Genomic DNA, 20,211 nt, shown 5'->3' on the forward strand with positions numbered 1-20,211 from the left:
CTCATCTCACCTGCCTTTTCCTCTGGCTGCAGGTTTAATGGTCTATGATGCAGTCCTCGTGCCAGTGCTGGGAGTCTGGGACTGTTTGACGGCTGCTGTTTGATTCTACAGCACACAGCCTCTGATCTAAGTTGGCATAGCCGAGTTAGTCCTGTGTGGCTAAATGGATAAAGCATGGCTCCCAACAGCAGTGGAGGGGTGTCACTTCCCACTTGAACACCAATACTCAGCGTGTGTGTGCAAGGTACTGTGAAGTGCTACAGGAGAAGTGACATTTTTGTGTCTCAGTCACGAACACATACATTTCTATATATGTTTAATATCTAAATGCTACCATGCTTGTCATTACTAATCAAACCTAGTCGTAATGGGAGACCACTGAGGCATTCTCTGTCTTTTCAATGCAAAACACGTGCATGTGGGATCCTGCTGTCTCTCTTTTACCTCTGTTATCACCATATCTGCTCTACCTGCTGCTATCTTCCCCCTTTTCTCTCCTCTGTAGACCTGCGAAAAATATATATAGTGTCAAATAATCACATCTCGACACACATCACTGTTTGAAATCATTTCCCTTGAACTACCTGAGGTGCACTTGATTTATCCTGCTAGGCTTCTAAACAGCCTCAGAGCTGGTGAGATAGCTTATAGTTTTTTATGACTTTCATCTTTTTGTATTCTGTTCCCAGGAAGCCATGTCGAGGTACAGGAACCGCAACAGATCCAGCATCAAGGTCTATGTATGTGCTTTACTATTTCGTCTTTTAATGTTATGTCTAGCTGTAGTCAGATTTGAAAGTGAAGCAAAAAAAGCAAAAAAAACCCCACTGCTGCCATAAGTGGGTCAATATACTCATGAGTTTATATTTCAAAATAAGGCTGTAATTTTGCTCTACTTTTCTGGGTTTTCTTCATCAAAGTAAAAGCTAAGATTAAAACAGCAAAAACTGTGCTGCAAAGCCAGATCAGATGAGCAAAAATGTCCTTCAGCTGAAGCAGTAATGTGGCACATTCAGAACAAGCCAATTTCCCCCTCACCTCCACTCTGCTATCCTCCAGTCACAATACACAATGACACAACACAATATTTTCCAAACTATCAAGTCTAATGTCATGAAAATTGCTGCTTGAAAATGGAGTCAGCCGAGTATAAAAAAAATGTGAATGAAGTCAGTCACAGTTGACAGTGACAGAATATTTGAAACGGTTTTCCGGTCTCACCCTGATCAAACCAAGTGTGTGTGTGTGTGTGTGTCTGTGTTTTCTCCTCTGCCCTTCATGGACTGTATGTGTCAACTATAACATTTAAATACCAAGAGGCTTGCTGTTTTGTTAATTTTCCCTCAAAATAACAGCAATCTACTCACTGAGGAGAACAAGCTGTTTGCTCATTTGCTTGTCTGTTGTTCGCATCAGGTTAGTGAGTGTGATGAGGACCTTTCTGTCAGAATAGCTGTTAAATGTCAACAAGATACACATATGAACTGAGGTTATTCTACACTGTTTACTGAAACCAAAGACAAAGGCCTGATGTTGCCTTATTCTGACCCTCATCGTTGAATAAAAAAATATGGCCTTCAAATTCAGTTTTTCCTGTATCTGGGTGCAGATATATTCCCATGAGTTATGATTTAGTATTTAACACAATTTTCAATTCCTATCCAAACAATAACACATTAATGAGAGGTTTGGCACCCTTGCTCAAGAGCACCTCTGCACCATTCAGTCATACTGTTATTGGAAATCATCCCAGAAAAGCAGCGACGACACCTTCCCCTGCCTGCCAACACATCGCCTGCAGGTAACACACAGTTAGAGGAAAAAGGGAGGCGAGTGATCCACGACTTTGACCTTGAGAAGGGTGAAGCAATTTAACCCCATCAAACGGTGAGAGCCAAGAGGCAGTTGTTCTAAATTTGGGAAGGAGAGGACCATCTAGTCATCTCTTTGTCCGTGTGAAGACAAGCCCAGGGACACGCTCTGATTCTATCAGTTATTCGCAGACACACTGGACGACACACACACACACACTTGCGCCAGTCTCTGGCTGACTGAAGGACTGACCACGTGAACATCAGCTGAGGTACATAAAGCAGGAGAGAGGGGGAAAGAAATACAGAGATAAGGGGGCTAAAATGATCCCATGGAAGCTGAGACACAGGGACTTAAAACAGTTCTCCAGATGAGAGAGGTAACAGTCTGTGTGATTTTTCCGGAGAAGAATCGAAACATCTGGGTTCAACCTTCTTGACATGAACATCTGTGTTTCCCCCATCTTGTGTCAAAAGTCTGGCTACAGCAGAGGTCAGGGAGTCTCTCCAAGCTTTCCTGCTTCACTAGACACTCAGCTCATGTGAATTTACAGCTGTGCCAAACATCCACCCAGCCAACCAAAATGAAACTCAGGGGGTGAGTCTACCACCTGTGCTGATGGACCACCAAGACAAAACTGGACAGCAATGACCCTCAACAAGTCTGGAAGCAGCCTCACAGAAAACAGGCAGCAGTGGAGTTGAGCTTCCAGCAAAATGTAAATTATTAAATCACTGTTTCTGAAAGGTGACATGACAGACATCTTCGGGGACTTCTACAGGGAAAAACATGTAGGTCACTTTTATTTGTGTTTTGTTAGCTACACAATAAAGTAATAATGTTACAATGTTGCAAATTTGTCCTTTCGATGTAAGAGCTTGGAGAAAGAGATGCATCCTAAGCATGAAAGTTTACTCTTGACCTTGGAAATAGTACTGTAAGTTGGCAAAAACAAACCCAGATCAAGGTCCATTTAAAAGCTTTTTCCATGAAGACTGTGTGATATGGTTGAAAGATCCAAGCAAAGCTAGTAAGCTGAACTTGAGTTAAGATTGTTTTGTCAGAAATGATAACTTTTCACTTCTCTATTTTGAGATAGTAGGAATGCTGAAAAGTTGTCAACATATACTGTGCATAGAAAAAAAGCATGTTAAATGAAAAATAATCCACCTTTATTACTTACAAGTACAACTTAATTATTCAGTTCTTCACTTTTCAGTGTTTCGGTTGTAATATAATCAGCATGCACTAACTGTCTGCTCATATGGCATTGTGTCTCATTTCTTGGTACAATCACCAAACTAAAAAGCACACATAATGTGATGTAATTATTGTTGGATTGCTCACCATCCTTAATAAAATCAGCTAATATTGCTACAGGAATGGACTTAATTCCCATTTTCAGGCTGTAGAATACTACAGACTTTGGATGAACTTGTAGAAAATTAGTTGGAAGTCAGTATCCAAACATATACTGCAGCTTCAGGAAATATAACACTTTGTTCAGTTGGAGGTACAGTGCCTGCGTGTGTGTCCGAGACAATAACAGTACACGCACACACACACACACACACACACAGACACACAGGGTTCAATTGTACCATCTTATTTATGCATAAAATCCCATTTGTCCTTGGACATACAAAACTGTCAGGCAGGCAGATTTCTTTCTCTCTACTACGCCTACAAATAGCGCTCATGTGGATATTAGCCACAGTTTCAATACAACATTATGTGCACAAACATGGTCAATGTACGAAACCATTACAAACATTTCAGTCTGCTTTGTCCATCAAAGCCTCATTCCTCCTCAGCAGCCCTCCCTCTCTGCTCACTACTCTGATCCTCCCACACACAGCTGCTGCTCTTAGTCCTTCTGTCTCCTTTTTTTCTTATACTGTGGCTCTTTTTTTGTTGTTGTTGCTCTTTTTCATCACTTGAAACACATAAGCATTTTTGTTATGATGAATATTTAGTCCTTCATATACTTGTTTTTGCGTGTGCTCTGGCCACATTAGTGAAATAATTACTGTCATTTTGTCTCGCTGTCATTATAAGAAATGAGAGCGGGACACGGTTGACTCTTCTTCTTCTTTTTTTTTAACCAGAGTTATTTATGGGTTTCTACAATCATATCTAAGTTCCTTTTTTATCCTGCATCAGTGCTATCATTGCCTTATGAGTGTCCTAGATTTTCAAATCTGAGGCAAACTGCTATTCCCCATCTATGTACAGTTCTACTGTTGGAAAATAACCTTACTGCTGCCACAGACAAGGACTCACTCTATCTGGGGTCACTATACTAAACACAGCTCTTTGTCTTATCTCAGTAGCTGGCACCTTTAAGTCTAATTCAGTTTAAGTTTAACTTCCTTTAAGTGAAGTTAGGGGGAGAACAACATTAAAGCTCAGTGATTCTGCCATATTCATTTTATGATGCTACATACAGTACACAGTGCTGGTGAAAAGAGCAGACAGGCATGCTGATCTCACATACTGGTGACTATAATCAGCCTTTTTTTGTGTGTTCATAAATTTAAGTGTGTGTAGATAAAATGCATGAAGCATATCAGGAAATACCATTTAATGAACTTCCACATACTACACATGTTGTTTTTCAACTCTGACTGAGCTGCCTAGTACTGCTTGAAGTATGTTACCACTCATAATGTAAGAAAGTGTGCTTAAATAAAGATGTGAAAACAGTGTGTGCTTGATAAATGACTGTGCCTTTCAACTGCTGGAAAAAATAGCATATATGCAGCATTATGAGTAGTGAATATCAAGCACACACACACACACAATTAGTGTCTGGCTGTGATTTGCTCAGCTTGGAGCCCCAGGCTAAACAGAACATCAAGAAGCTGACGCTGTCCTGGTTCTCCCCACTCACAAGACGAATAGTATGGAAACGTTATGGAGAATGTAAAAGGACAGGGGGTGAATACTGAGGTGTCTCTGTGGAGTGTATACATCCCCCTGTGTGTCGGCAAATGTATACATTCACTGGAGGATCATACATTTATCAGTTGGAGAGCAAACATATTTCCTGAAGCTTTTTGAAGTCATTTTATGGAAACATGTTAATAGGTTCATACAAAGGATTAAACATCTTGAGAGAGAAAAAAAAAAAAAGAACAACTGTGATAAAAGTGGCTAACAGAAGGTTATGAGCCAACCCGGAGCGGTGGATGTTGAGCAGCTTCTGTGTCTCTGAAATGCATAAATTTGAATGTGTTGTTTTCACATTTGGAGAAGTGCTAGGATGTGTTTTCACAGTGTTTTTAATACTATGTGTAATAATGATCTTCACAGAAAAATCCATTTGAAATAAGCTCCCTGATGCACTGTGTGATCCATAAAGTTACACGTCTCCAAAACATCTCTGAGACTGTGTAAAGGGCTAAATCCCTGCAACATAGAACAACATACGTTTTCTCCTCACCTCACCTGTATTGTGTCCAGGCTATGATTAGCTAACAGTGCTCTATCAGTAGTTACCTAGGTCTACAGGCCATCAACAGCTAACCTGCACTCAAGGCTGAAATACCAACTCGCCAAAAAAAGAGCAACTGCCGTGAGGCCCCAGACCTTCAGGGCCCAAAATCACTTTAAAGTAATTTGAACTGCAAATTTGTTTGGTAATATGCATGACTGAAGCAATAAAAGTGAAATGGTGGAAGAACTAGTGGCAAAGTGGTTCCTTTGGATGTCTTGTCACTCTCTCCCTTTGAGAGAGACTTTATGCTGAAGTTCTTTGAGGAAAAAGTCAAGAAGTTGTGATATATAGCACAACAAGCTAGTGCATCTCTGTTAACAGAACTGTGTTCCAGCACATGCACGGTGGCATCTGCCTCACAAGGAACTTCTCTCCTGAGGCTGAAAATGTGATTGCTGTTATTTGTCTTTGGAGATGTTTCTAAACAAATTGCAACTGCAGTCCTCCGGGCCAAGAAACATGTCACCCAGTTTTTGGACAACAATGGAGGTCTATGGCACAGAGGAATACTGTATATCAGACTGTGGATACACACACACAATACTTGTAAGCTGGATCAATTCATTATTAGTTTGGCTCTCTACATGAGATTTGTTGACAATAAGAATAATGTAGAAAATCACCAGCCATATCCTTTAAGCATTAAGTCTCATTTTAGAGCACAACCCTGCATCTAAGACTGTAATTTGTCATGATGGCAGTCTGAGGTAAAAAAGCAAAAAGAAGGTTTTATAAGGAAAGAGAAGGTTTGTCTTCCTGCTGTGATCCTGCTGTAAGTCAGCACTCCTGCTGCGGCTGATGGCATATTTATTCTGTTCTCTCTCTCTCTTTCTCTCTGGGCTCGGGAAGGGACAGGTCAGGACACTACACACTACCCGAGTGTGTGAAGTGTTTGAATCTGGTGATGAATGGATCACTCTTCCTCAGATAATGCAGGTTCAAAGCAGGAAGACAGACCGCTGAGGGGAGAGGAATGGACAGTGTTGGGAAGGAATACTTCCAGGCTTATATGTACTTCCTTGAAAAACTTTGGTCAAAAAAAAAAAAAAAAAAAAAAGATTTTCTGCAACTCAACATTGGCACATGTTCTTACAAAACAACCACTAGTTGTCACAAGTTTAATCAATCATATTGTTTGACTTTTGCTTTTCCTCATTTGATTTCTATTTTGTATGCAGGTTAGTTTTTCCTCTTGATAACGATGACTTACTTTTGTTGATCATAACGTCTTGTCTATTGCTATATTATAATTTCATTTTTTAACCTCGAACTTTGTCATTCTGTTTCAATAAAAGGAAACTCAACATGGAAATCAGATGCACAGATCAAAATGCCCCCCTCGCCCCCGCCCCCGTTAAATCTCTCCGGGGTGTGATGGAATTCAGTGTGACTATCACAGCAACATGACACTTCTCTGTGACTTCATGCATTAAAACATGAGTGAGTGATCAAAGGTGACAACATGATTCAGCCAGAGGTGGTGATAGAGCAAAACACAGAAAATCCTTTTTAAGCTTTAAAGCTTTTACCTTTTATTTAGCTCACAGATTTTGGCCTTCCACACTCATTTCTGTTCCTGAAAATGTAAACACTGATTTTTTTTTTGCTTTTAAACAAACAATTCTTGGAAAACTCAATCTAATGAACTGATTTGGATCAAGGTTGATCAAAAATAGGTCTAAATTGAAGTTGAGTCACCTTTCAGTAAAATCTGAATATGCTCTATTCAACCCTATAATTACTGCGGCCCATTACATTTAAACAAGTCAACAAAAAGAAAACAATAAAATCCCTCTCTACATCACTCTCTGGTCTGTTCCTTTCATCAACACTGACAGAGTTTCAGACGTTTGTATGTGTCTCAGTGGCTACTCCTCTCTTTCTGTTTGGATCAGCATCTGTCACGTCACCCTCTGTCTTTCACTCTTCATCTCGTTTTCCACACTTAGCCTTCTCTCTGCCTCCCTGTACAGTTCAGGCCAGGACAGGAAAATTTATCTCTAACGCGATGTCATCAATCGTGAGCTCCCGTTTGATTGATTGGCTGTGTGAACCACGGAAAGCTGAACAGAGAATTGAGAGTCAGAAGAGAGCAATCTATCACGTCAAAGTCCGAGAGCGATGCTGCGGGAAGACGGGCTGCATCTGTTTGATGCTTGCATTAAAGTTCCCTCTGATTCATAGAAAACAGACACAAAGTAAAAGAAAACAAACAACCATTGTCTCACTTGAACAAAAAAAAGGATGATGCTCCTTCTGTTTTTTTACATTTCACAAAGGAAAAACAAAGATAAAACTGACCGCATAATCCCAAACTCAGGTAGGAGCTCAAGAGGCGGCCTGTTCTACAGAAACAAGACGGCACGAGCGATGTCTTTGTTTTCAAGTCGGCAGTCATCACAAATGGCATTGAGTAAAAAAAAAATGAGGAGGAAGACGAGTTATGATACATAAACCTATGACTTTGCAGAACTCAATCTAACTGTCAGTGGGACATGAAGTGACCGTTGGCCCTTCAAAAAATGACTAAACTTGCCAAAAAGGCTTCATTCTACTTGGACACCTGACCCTCAGTGATGGCAGAGGAGCATTTAGTGAGTCAGTCAGAGGAATATTGGGATCTGAAATTCAAGACCTTTGTTTCAACTCATGCACTGTGTGTGTCTTGTCCTAGATAATACAGCTGGTGTTTGGGGGTTTCAGAACCTTTCACTTGAGCACGTGACTGCTCACACCTACAGAGTGTGACACAAATGTATGAGAACGGGGCTCTTTGCTAAATTACTGCTATTTTTGTTACCTTGGTAAGATACTTGAAGCGTGGGGGAGGGGGAAAAGTCAAAACACTTTGTGTGGCACTGGTATTTATTTATTCTGCATAAAATGGGCTGGCTCCAGTCCATGAGAGACAAATTAAAAAGAAAAAATGTCAGAAATGTTTAATGGTGTGGTTTATTTACGACTTGAAACTTCTGTTATTTCAACTTGTTGAGTTTAATCACCATTTCTTGATGTTGACTCCCTATTAAAGCATTAACTGCTATAATCTGAGACACTAGAAGAATCAGATGGCTGTATATTCAATTAATAGCTGTTTCAGCATCTCTCCATGGGAAGAATTTTTAAGAACTAGCCCTCTGTGAGATGGACCCCACTGCACTTGAAATTAAAGCTGGATCACTAAGTTCAGGCTCTGATCAGTGATGTGTGGGTCATGGCTCAGAGATAGTGCTGCTATACCAGTCCAGAGTCATACAGTCATTGCAGAAAAACATCAAAACGGCAAAGAGGGAAGCATATGAGATATTTTGCAGCTAAAGGTGAGAAAATTGATTTTACTCCTGAGGAGATGAAATTCAGACTTATTATTAAGCTGCCACTGAAGTGTGGCTGAATATGTTATTCTTATTGTGGAAATGTTATTAGAATGAACACATTATGTATTTCAGCAGCTTTCTTTAACAAGGCCCACCCACAGTACAGTAGGGACCTAAACTTGATACAGTGTTAAAATATTTATTATATAAGACAATTTTTGTTGTAAAATCAATTCACTTTGAGACTCAAAGAACCTGTCATTCCTCCCAATAAACAAGTTCCCCATAGCCACTAAAGCTGTGAATCCTGAATGCAACTCACACTTAACTTGCAATTTTAATTGAATGAGTGATCAAAGGTAACATCGTACCCAGAATTGGGTGAAAGAGAGGATAGAGCATGTGTTTGCTCTGCAGTTCAAAGCATTTCTCCTCTTTGCTTTCTGTCTTGATGCATTTTTTCTCTTAAGTCCTACATCCTTGCCCAAGCAATGTCCTTAGTAATCCAAACACATACTGTGTGTCCAGAAGAGTATCTGTTCTGACAGCAATCACCCTTCTTTAAATTTCTAACTTCATCTCTTATATTTTTAAACAAGAATCACAGGATGTGTCTTCGGTGTTGTGGCATTTGCTGGTTCTAGCCTTAAATGTTGCATATGTCCGACTATACAACTGTTACATGTAAAAAAAAATGGAAATGTAAAATGATACTGCAGCCCTGGATGGAGTTTTGGCAAATGGTGTAAATCGGTCTTCATAAAGTCAGAAAACACCATGATTAAAAGCTATATTTAGTAGCTTAATTGTTACAGAAATAAGTTTAGAATCAAACGCTCAGTATTTAGAATGATAAAATCTGATAACAGGATGTGAGAGAGTCTGCCTCCCCATGTCAGCTCAAATAACAATCATAATTTCATTATGTTTCAAGATTTGTATTTCTGATAAATCTATCCCAGCGTGCATTGAACAGAGGGCAAGGAGAGCTTGAAAATGGCTCATTAACAACCATTATCACAGTATGTAACAGGACAGATTCTTAGAAGCTGTGTTTTAAACTGTGCTTTTCATTACAGTGTAAGATTTCTATAGTCTCTATAAACTATGTTGTTTCAGCAGGACGATACAGATGTTTGGTTCAGTAAATGTACATTGATCCCAGTCATGTTGATCCAAACTGACGTGGGCTTTCTCACTAAAAATCAGTTGATTGTAATGGTACACAGATTACATTTATGTACAGGTTGTTTGTCATATTGACTCTATGTCTGAGTGTGCTGCTGATTGCTGATACTCATCTAAGAGATAATAATCATGTTTATGAATTGAATAGAGATGAGATTGATCATTACAGTGATTAAAACACTGTAAAATACAGTATTACAGTCAGAGTAGGAAATGTTGGGATGTAATGTTATCATGTTGGGAGGAAGTGCTGCCAGACTCACACACTGCAGGTTGGTGTGTGTGCATGACTGTATTCAACACATTCACAATGGAAAATATGATTAAAATGACTTCACTAGGACTGTGACTCTGTGAAGCTGTGCACTACGTGAAGTCGCGTTGACATGTCTAGACTGATACCATCATGCTGAGTGTTCTGAAAGTAGAAAGTAAAGGGCTTTAGTCCAGCAAGAGTGCAGTTCTTCTAATCCCAGTAGGGCTTTTGATCATTTTCTCAGTTAATTAATTACTTGTTCGGTCTAAAAAATGTCAGAAAGCTGTGAAAAATGTTGATTCCCAAAGCCCAAGATGCAAAAATGTCTTGTTCTGTCCTGACCAACAGTCCACAACCCAAAGATATTCAGTTTACTATCATAAACAACTAAAGAAACCAGAAAATGTTCATATTTGAGAAGTTGGAACAAGAGAATTTAAGCATTTTTTCTTGAAAAATGACTCAATTATCAAAATAATTGGCAATCAATTTTCTTGTTTGACTGACTAATCATTGAAGCGCTAAATCTAAGGTGAGAGGCAAACTGCTGATGTCCTTGTGTTTGTGTTGCAACAGAGATGACTGCTCTCTGATAGCTCTATTCAGTCACTGACTGTGATAAAATAAACACAACAGATATGAATTTACTCTACAAAAGCCTCCTCCTGCAATAATTGGATTAGTAAGGACCTGCTGAGGCTAAACTGAGCTTTTAACAATCTTACAGCAGAATTAGATTACGTCGTTTATAACATCTATTAAAAGAAACTCTCCTGGTATATTTGAAGCAGTTAACTGCTTATGAGAAATTATGCTGCATTCATTGATGCCAGAATTTGTTTTCATTTGCGAGAAAACACAAACCCAACCGTCCTTTTCATTAGGAGAACTAGCAAAACGATGCAGAATGTGGCATCATCACTGGCTGACAACACCAACAGGAACATTATTTGTGTATTTTCATGAATGAATTAATAATAATTGTTTAAGGTGATTTGTCCCTTCTATCAAAAAGCACATCAAACCTATGAGCAAGGCACTTGTCTTAAAACTGCACTATTCAGTAATGTCACTACAGCCGTTGCATCAAAGTTACATCCCTCTTCTCAACAAAGGAAGTGACACATCAGACCTCATGAGCAAAAACCCTTAAATAAATAGCAGCATGGGAACACGATCAACCTTCTGCGAAAACATTTTCTCACCAAGTCCTTGCCCACGAGCCACCCAGAGGAAGCAGATTGACGGGAGCGCAGTTTTTAGATGTCACTCACGTCATTTGTGCCTTAAAATTCAGACTGTTACCTCGCTGTTGTTCGAGGCGACATACACGCCCCCTGCAGCTTTAAGGCTACACACTAGAGATGGGTTGGCCCATCTTTGTTGCCAAAAGGGTACGTGTGTTTCATCAGCCACGGTATGCTACTCACCATGGTGCAGGTGCCCTCTGCGTCGTCGTCCAGCAGGCCCAGTCTGCACAGAGCCTTCTCATTCCTCAGCCAGTACTCCGACGAATCCAGCACACTGTTACTGCACAGCACCTGCGACACACAGATAAACCCCGCTCAGGTACACGTAGCATCATATGACTTCACACATGCGCTCACACCTTCTGAGTCACCCTTTCACTTTCATCTGCCAGTCCCTGTGTGTCCTCCCCCCTCCTCTGGTTGATGAGATCAATTGACCTTTCTCCAGGACCTTTATTTCAGGATAAGTGTCCACGCCACAGAATCAATAATCTGTCAGCTAACCAGACATCGCACATTATATATACGACAGCTATCGTCTTCTCTCAGGAGGGACATTTTAATGAAGCCTTTGAACCTGCAGCCGTGCAGCTGCCTTTGACAAGACTATTGACTTTCCTCTTTAATAACCACCTAATTACAACGCCAATTTATTTACAAGGATGAAAATAATGTTTCTCTTGATGTTAATCACAGTCCTGAGTTTGACCGTATGGAATATTTTTATTTATTTATTTGAAAGAAGACTGTTTGCAATGATAAAAAACTACCACTAACATATGGCAGATAAAAGATTAAAATCACATGCTATAAATAAACCATTCTTATTCATTTAGTTTAACATGTGACAGATATTACGTACACGTTGTTCATTATCATTGTGTATTTATAGTGACATCGTGCCCCCTTATGCTTGTGCCCTCAGGAATAGACCATCTGTGCAGGCCCTCAGCCAGGTAAAGGTGACGTAGACTCAGCTGATGTCATGGAGAGTGATCATATCAAAGGCTGTTGGCACAGGTCAGCGGAACTGGAGGCCCAATTATAAGAAAGACATCACCTTGAGTGGAAATCAGTTAAGATGATGAGTGGTAGGCTAATTAGGAACACACACCAGCGAGTCCTCCTGCACACCCACACACTCATACACATACAGTAAGGCACACACACAAATAGAACCACACACACACTTTGAAAGGAAATTCAATCTAGCCTTCACCTCAGCCCACTGATCTGTACTATTTCCCCTCCTGTCTCTCTGGCACTGGGAGATGATAAATCTACTGGGCTGACCCGAGGGCCTGGCTGTTCCTCTTATTACACAACCCCTGGGTGTCACAGGCACCCTAGAGGAGGAAATGAAAATCTCTTCACTGCTGGAAACACACAGATAAACTGTCAGAGGAGGCAGATATGACAGACAGGTGTACAGGCACATGAGCAGAGAAAAAGACAACAAAAAAAAGAGAAGTGGCCATGTAGTAGACGGACAGATGGAGGGACACACAGTGGAGTATTTCCCTCCATCCCGACACAAACACACAGAAACAACACACAGTTTGGTTTTTACCTTCTTACAGGCGCTGATGGACGAGGCCACGGTGCTCTCTGTGCTGCCTCCCTCCACCTCGGCGGACTCTGAGCCTTCAAACATGGCAGACGACTGGAAGTTACTGCAAGGCAAAAGGGCACGGAGTTGACTTTGTCAGAGCAGATTCTCATCAAGCGTTCAACACCTCACTTCTAAAAAGTCCAGGATCAGTGAGGACGGTTTATCTCCACTCTGGCTGGAGCAGCCCATTGCCTGTCACATTTGTTCATACTGTACAGCAGTGGCACTCCTCCAATGAATTAACCAGACAGCTATAGTCGGTAGAAGAATAATTTCAATATCCTGAGCTGAATGCTTAATTCAGAAAATGTACCAGTTCATGGCCAACCAAGATGAGATCTCCCATCATTTATTGAAGAGTGCAACTTTTTGTCACATTGTTATTTATGAGAAAACATTGTAGCATCTGCTAAAAAGTTTCTTTAGGGAAGTCTGTGATGTTTTCTTTCTGCATGAACTGCATAAAGCTTTCCCTGGCATGAAGGCAATGCCAGCTTTTCGCAGTCTGTTCAAGAGAACATGCAGCCGGTATCCAATTTAGCCATTTCTGTCGAGAATCTGACAGTACATGCGTCAAAGCATCATGACCACTTTGCCAGTCTTATAATCTGACAAGTTTCACAGTAAGAGCGACGGAATGTTTTAGCAGGACAAACAGGGAAACACATTCATTTGTGCATTTGACATAATCATTCAACAAAATGACACAAACTGTAGTGATGGGAGTGTCTATCAGAGTACGCTGAGCCCAAAACAACATTGGAAACTCAAAAAAAATCCCAGGAAGGCGTCATTATCCCCTGTGCATGCTTTCACTGAGATAAGCCAAGTCGAGAGCTTATCTGGAATAGCATTAATGAGGATCAATTTGGAAAATAAAGAGGCTGGGGATGCATATTCAAATAGAAGCAGCTGATTTTTTTCTGTAATCCACATATTTCAAAGCAAATTAAAAGCACTCCATTTTGAAAGCCCTGAGGGATCACACAACTGTGTCTATTTGCAGTAAATGAACATGCCTGATGTAAATAAATGTGTCACAGGAAAAGTGAGTTGGCTGTGAATGGCCGGACACACTGAAAAAAAAAAAAAATGTACTGGAGTTAAGTGGTTATGATGCGCTTTAAATAGGCTGCTGTACCTGCAAGGCATTCAACATAACACCAATCCAACACACACACACACACACACACACACACACACACACACACACACACACACAGACGGATGCAATGATTCTGCGGTGAAGATGTTGGATGCAGAAAATTGGACGCGAGCGACACTGTAAAGTAATGTACGTGAAAACGTTGAAGGAAAACTCATAGGCATGTCTGTGGTGGTCACGTAAATGTTGAGTAATTTTGGTAGAAGACTGTAGAAGACTTATAGATTTGTCACGCACGACCTCCTTTCTAATCTTTGCGCTTAACGACCTTTCCATCACGACACGGTGATGATTGACAGGTTGGTGCGCTCTCGCGCTCCCGGGGCCCCCTGGTACCCAGCGGGCATCAACCTGATGTGAGGACACAATTAACCCCTGAAATGTCTGCTTTTCAAGGACAGCCCCCGGTTCACTGCTGTAATTCACTGTGAAAAATGTGCTTGAGGATTGATGCCAGACTTCAGAGACCAGCAGGTAACTTTTGGTGAGAGCTTTGGAAAACGTTCAAACTGACAAAATAGTCAGAGTGGCAAGTTCAGATCCTCAAGACTGCACTAGCCTTTACTTTTGGCATAATTTGTAATATTTATCCCGGAGAAAATAGGACTAGAGCTTATTAAGAAGCAGATTGAAGAGTGAAAACTGAACATTTCTGTTTGAAACGTTACTGCTGTCCACTTTTCTTCACACCACACATTTATCAGTCAGGCCACGCAGGCTGAAACCTCTTGTTTACCACAAACACTGGCAGTCTCATGTGGAAACGGCTTTATTACAACACTGCATGGATGTTGGTGCGCTTTTTCAGCCCTAAACACAAACTGGCACACTTTTGCACAGACGAAAACTGGCAAATATCACCCTGCTTTGATTCAATATGACATAAAAGGCATGATGCATTGGCATTTCACACTCACTTAATTCCAGTCCCCCTGTAAATATAATACTATATTTTAAAAGGGCGCCTCAAACATCACACACATGTGGTAGAAATGTAGGGAAATATTACAGTGGCACCACATAGATACAACAAAAACACTATAAAGTAAATGCACTCACTACTGAATATCACAGACACAATGTAAATGCTTATAGGCTGAGAATTTATGTTAATTTGGTTTGAGAGTATGCGCCTATGTTCATCGACATTTTCTTTAAAATCCCGGGATAAACAGTCTCTTACCTCGGCGTTTTCAGAAGGCACTTTGCGCCTGCCATTCTATCAAAAAAACACCCCAAACTGTCCTCCACCGGTGTGATTATTTCCTCTGTGGGGACAGGGGGACAGGGAAAGGTAGCCTACAGCGGAGTGCCTCGACGCGTAATTGTCCCCAGGACACACTCCGGTCCAGATGCGCATCCCCGACCGAGCACTGAAGGAATCCCAGACTGCTTCACTGTGACTGGAGGAGGACTGTGATGAACTGAGTCCCGAGGTATCCACAGCAGCAGCAGCAGCAGCAGCAGCAGCAGCAGTAAACCACTGCCTGTGCGTCTGTCCGCCAAGTGCCGAGTGCAGGCGCAGCGCAGGATCCCCGCATGGATCAAACGTAATGAGCTGCACGACACAGCCAAGGGCATGGATATGGAGAGTGCGCGCGCATGGTGACGCACACGCTTGTGTACAATCAGAGGCAAGCGCACACATACGTAGTTTTTTTGCAACCGTTATGTGAACCCCTATTTGTCAAGATATATTAAAGGCTAATGAATTTATTGAAGACTGACAGAGAAAGTATTTAGACCGATGTAAAGTATCCTATAATAACAGCAAAGACAACAGCAGTGGTTAAGTAGATAAATAGTAAATAAAAATCTCCATCACAACTGATTGTTTGAAATGTGTTTATGGATTTGTACATATGTAGAAATCTGGGCTTTGATTGGCTGCTGGTACCAGGAATTCCTGTCTCTACCTGCAAATCTCAGCTCTTGCTAACTTTCAGTTGTATGTGAATTTCACTTTCATTGTTCCCTCTGTTGTTCAGACAGGTGCTCCACCTCTTTGTTACAACACAGGGTCAGTGCAACAGTCTTTATAGTTCACCTGCCTTTTGCTCGTTTGACCTCAACAAGCACACACAAACAGACTTCCACAAACACATTTGAAGTGCTTTTTACTTTCAGAAATGAAAAAAAAGGAGCTGCCCACTATCACTGTATGTATGACCAAGCTATAATAGGGATAAACTTAGACTCCATCGCTGAGCAGCCTGAATGGAAATATCAAGGTCTGCTGTGCATCGTCTCAGGAATAATAACAGTGGATCTGAATAGTCATTCCTTTTATCATGTGATAACTGTCTCTGGATTACATATTTAAAATGATTTATGGCAGACAGACATTTTGTTTTTCACATGTTGTTTACAGACATCTGATTTTTGAAGCCAGTGATACTGATATCAGATAAAGATATGTCAGCTAGTATTCTTTTTTTCAACATGACCACATAACATAAACCAACATTTTAAAATTAGAATATCTTACGTTTTTCTTACTAAAGGAATAGTTTGACATTTTGAGAAATGCACTGGCTGCTCTGACTGAGAGACAACCTCAATGTATGCTTGCTATATCCACCTGGCTGCAAGGGTGCACGAAGGTCCACATGATGTCAATTTTGTCATCTGAACATGTCCAAAAATATGTGACCACACTGATTATAAGCATGGCGACTTGGGACTGTGCTACTGTAGAAAAGCAAAATGAACGCTTGTTTTGAAGAGAAGTTGATGCTTCTCATATCATGCACCAGTATCCCCATCCTTTGTCCTATTCTTGTGAACACATCACACACACCATTTTCTTTTTTTACTTCTCCTTGTTATTAAGCCAAATGCAACAAACAAAGGAACTCTTCTTCTTGCTGTCATGAGGTGCCCATCTTGTTTTCTAGTGTGCATTTTTAGAATGTGTTTATTTACCAAACGAAGACCCCTGATTGTGGTATGTATAAAAGTGGTAAAGCCTTTAGATTAGAAGACTGATACAGTACTGCTCTCATATCTGTATGGTTAATATGAAGCTACAGCAAGAAGTCAGTTAGCCATTGATGGCATCAACAATGACAAAGTTGCATGCAGACAGGGTGTATGTTGAGTGCAGGTGTGACCCACAGACAGAACAGGGACTTCCACTCACATTTAAGTATTAGCACTTGAAGAATGAATAATATCACCACATCTAAAAAAAAAAAAAAATTTTGTTTTGATATATAAAGAAATTGTTTTCATCTCACTGGAACCACGCTGAGCTCTAATGAACTTGTGTAAAATATAAGAAAAAACAAAACAAAACTAAAATAGACACACACATCATACATCCCAGATTCCTGACTGAGACAGTCCTCATCTCCATCACCTTAAGCAGTAAGTGAGCCTGTAGAGAGTAATATCTATGCTCTCTGTCTCTGATGGTTAAGGTATAATTTCCCTCCTTGGTCCATTAGGGAGGCCACTGAAAAATCAGAAGGGGGTAAAAGGAGCCGTGACCTTCAGTTCTCTATTATCCCGCTGAGACAGTGACTGAAAGAAAAAAGAAGTAGGTGGAGAATGGAGAAAATGGTGGATATTCAAGGGGAAAGAGTAGTGAGAAAGCAGGGGTCCTGATGAGATGTATGTGTGTGTGTGTGTGTGTGTGAGTGTGAGAGAGAGAGAGAGTGAGAGAGTGAGAGAGAAAGAGAGAAAGAGAATGGTTTTTTAGATGAGTACAGGGCGAAAGTGTACGTCTACACTCTGCTGAAGGGATCATTTTTGCCAAAAAGAATGCTTATTTTCTGCATGCCCTCTACCTCAAAGAAGATTGTTGCATACTGTTATCAGCTACTGTGTGATTTTTCTCCCTCTAGATTAGAGGCCATTTGCTTTTATTCTACTGCTTACAATATCAAAAACCCATATTCTGTGATGGCAAACCCGCAGGGAACACATATGTTTACAAAACAGTTTCTAGGCCTCACTTCTGCATTTAAATGAAATACATGTACATACAGAAACATATAGACTGGAGAATTCTGAGAGTAGCTACAGTATATCAGTAATCATATTACATGACAACTCAGCCAGTTTCACCCAAATCTCTCATTACAATTTGTTCATAAACAGATTCAGATATAAATAGCAGGAGTCGTGCATTACCCAGCACTTCTCACCAACTGTTAATGCCCTCTGTGGTTATGTGCTGTACCACCTAATTTCATGCCTCTCAGTTGAGGAAAAGAGTTTTTCCAACAGAATATTTCCTATAAAATGATTATAATGAGGTGCCAAGAAAGCAAAATATATCTTCTAACATTAACCTAATGAACCTAATAATAAAACAAAATACCTGCTTTAACATTTTTAAAAACTCAAGAAAAAAAGAGGAAAAATAACTTTAAATTCACCAGATTTCTTGTATAAAGTGCAAGCAAGAAATGCAGTTTGTAACACAATGAATGATTGATGGATACTGTATCTCAGAGACATGGAGCGTATGTCTGGACACTGTATGCACATCTACCTACAGTATGTTTTCCAGGCTGATGGAATATTTATAATACATTGAAACACAAAAACATATAAAAACATCTTGCAATATGTATGGAAAAGTAATGTGTTTTGATTACTACAGGCACTTAAGAAAATTATGTACTTTATGCATACTGGGTTTGATGGATGTGTCTTTCTTTTATTTAAAAAAAGACAAGACAAGACGTTGTCATTATATTTCAGATGCAAGAAAAGTACATCTAAAAGTAATCAGACATTAGTTAAAAAGGAAGAAATATGAAGTATGAAGCTGGAGAGTATTTTGGTTTTGCCAAGACAAAAACTCCCACATGGTCTCTCAGATTTTACTGTTTGGCAGTGTGCATGATTGACCTTAAAAAGGTGACCCAAATACAATATCACCACAATCCCCTCTATAACCTGCATCGTCTAAATATAGAAGCAGGATCAGAGTTAAGAGCATGTGCATAAGCAGCATCAATATAAAGCCAGAGGTTTTTATGAGAAGTTGTGTTGAATGTGTTACACTGTTGAACAGATTCGCACCACAACCAATAAACTGTAATAACCAAGATACTGAATGTCAATTGGCTGTATGGTGACAGTGTAGAATAATATGGAAAATAAACAGGTATTTCTGGGTGTAAAAGCATTACATAGGATTGTGTTTAGATTTTTTATAATATGAGCTAGACACTTCATACACCACCTCATTAATGTCGGTATATAGATGTAAAACTAGTACTAGTTCTTAACTACAGTAGTACATATCAGTCTGCACATACAGTATCCGACTGGGCTAAATTGATTGTTGTTGTATCCTGACTTTAATCTTGTAACAAAAGCTGAGCTCACAAAATCACAATTCAAAGAGCTTTGAATAGTCATTGCTATTCATATGTAATTATTTGGTACTGAGACCTGACCACTCATGACTTCTTTTGTGCATGTGTTTTCAGAATAAACCAAGACTTACTTCATAAGTGCAATACAACAAGTCCTCCAAATAATGTGAGTCAGAGGAGACTGCTTCTGACAATTTTTCAAGAGACCAACGCCCCCTCTACGCAGCAATTGGCCTGGTATGCTGAGGTGTGAAAGTAAGTAGGCTTTTAACTTCTCTCTAGAGCTCTCTTTTGTCATCCTTCACACAATAAATATGGTTACATTAGTGTGTATATCCGAGTGAAACATCACAAATGTCTCCAAGAAGAGACTGTCTGACCATGTATGTCGTTATCCTCATTTGTACGATTCATTGTGTCTCTTCACTCTCTACAATGGCAGACTTTTAGCCCCATCTTCTAGTGGTTGGACAGCAGGTCATACAAACTATACAACGTCATATAACTATACAAACTAAATCACACACAGTTTAAATCACTGGAACCATTTACACTTGGTATGAGATCTGTATCTGGATACAAAATCTTGATGTGATCCACAGGCATTTGCATTTACACCGATTCATAAGTGTTTATGTTATCTTCATTCTGCCAATGTTGTGATCGGCTCTCAATAAATATGGAAATTAGTTGACCAGGGTTGGTGGATTTGTCATCAAACATGGTCTGTCCCAAGTCAAACCAAGCAATGCCATGGACAGGTGTCATTATTTTTT

At 40.1% G+C, this 20,211-nt stretch overlaps 1 protein-coding gene across 6 annotated transcripts in view; it reads right to left on the reverse strand.

Moving 5' to 3' along the window:
- Window positions 1–20,211, reverse strand: part of LOC121899094 (SPHK1 interactor, AKAP domain containing) — a 130,821-nt gene that overhangs the window by 14,990 nt on the left and 95,620 nt on the right. For 3 of the 6 annotated variants that reach the window (XM_042414683.1, XM_042414678.1, XM_042414681.1), the window contains 3 exons: window positions 12,893–12,995; window positions 11,503–11,613; window positions 445–507 (listed from right to left, as the gene is read on the reverse strand). In XM_042414683.1, the coding sequence (XP_042270617.1) occupies window positions 445–507; window positions 11,503–11,613; window positions 12,893–12,995 (277 nt within the window). Of the gene's footprint in view, window positions 1–444; window positions 508–11,502; window positions 11,614–12,892; window positions 12,996–15,282; window positions 15,632–20,211 lie in introns of those variants that run through there. The other 3 variants (XM_042414679.1, XM_042414682.1, XM_042414680.1) reach the window with 3 other exon arrangements.

This window comes from Thunnus maccoyii, chromosome 6 (assembly GCF_910596095.1).
Source record: "Thunnus maccoyii chromosome 6, fThuMac1.1, whole genome shotgun sequence".
Taxonomy (NCBI): Eukaryota; Metazoa; Chordata; class Actinopteri; order Scombriformes; family Scombridae; genus Thunnus; species Thunnus maccoyii.